Genomic DNA, 747 nt, shown 5'->3' on the forward strand with positions numbered 1-747 from the left:
AATAAAATAAAATAAAATAAAATAAAATAAAATAAAATAAAATAAAACAAGGACCTATGCCTCTAGCCATACCCTTTCTCATAAAATAAGAGGGTAGATTTATGAAAATCAAGGATCTAAGAATGCTGGTCTAGAAATGCTGTTCCCAAAAAGCTTATTTCAGTAAGTCTTTATAGTCTGTAGATCTTTCACTTGACAGAGATCCATTTGAATGAATCTCTTTTTCATTGTTTTTTCTTTTTTTATCTTTTAGGTGCAAGTAGGTGATAATAGATATATTCACATTAAAGTATTCAAAGGTCTTCCAGTACAAGATTCATCTTTGACACTTACTGGTTACCAGACTGGCAAAAGCGAGGATGATGAGCTGACAGGCTTTTAGCAGAGCATGTTCCAAAAGTGGTCTGGTATTTTCCACTGGCTACTGATTAACGATCCTTGCTAATATATGTAACTATCAATAAAGAAGCATTACTTTTCAAATAAATTGATTTCTTCAACTATTTCTCTTCTACTGTGTTAATATTAATTATCTTTTCTTTCTCAAAGTCAAAGGATAAGACCACCACCACTGCCACCACCTTCCCACCATAGACAGGCTAGATCATGGGTGATCAGTTCCCTATGGTTGCTAAGAATCCAATATTCCATCCCTAGCCTCACATTTTAAAATTAAATCAGGTATTTTACAAAATATATTTATATTTTGGGGCACCAGAGTGGCTCAGTCGGTTAAGCGCCAACTTT

At 33.6% G+C, this 747-nt stretch overlaps 1 protein-coding gene across 1 annotated transcript in view; it reads left to right on the plus strand.

Annotated features, from left to right (window-relative positions):
- CSTA (cystatin A) overlaps positions 1-505 on the plus strand; it is an 11214-nt gene extending 10709 nt beyond the window's left edge. The window contains exon 3 of the mRNA XM_040484683.1: positions 254-505. Coding sequence (XP_040340617.1) covers positions 254-382 — 129 coding nt within the window. The 3' untranslated portion in view covers positions 383-505. The remainder of the gene's footprint in view (positions 1-253) is intronic.
- The last annotated feature ends 242 nt before the right edge of the window (positions 506-747 follow it).

Source organism: Herpailurus yagouaroundi, unplaced genomic scaffold, assembly GCF_014898765.1.
Source record: "Herpailurus yagouaroundi ecotype Mexico unplaced genomic scaffold, PumYag 162, whole genome shotgun sequence".
NCBI classification, from domain to species: Eukaryota; Metazoa; Chordata; class Mammalia; order Carnivora; family Felidae; genus Herpailurus; species Herpailurus yagouaroundi.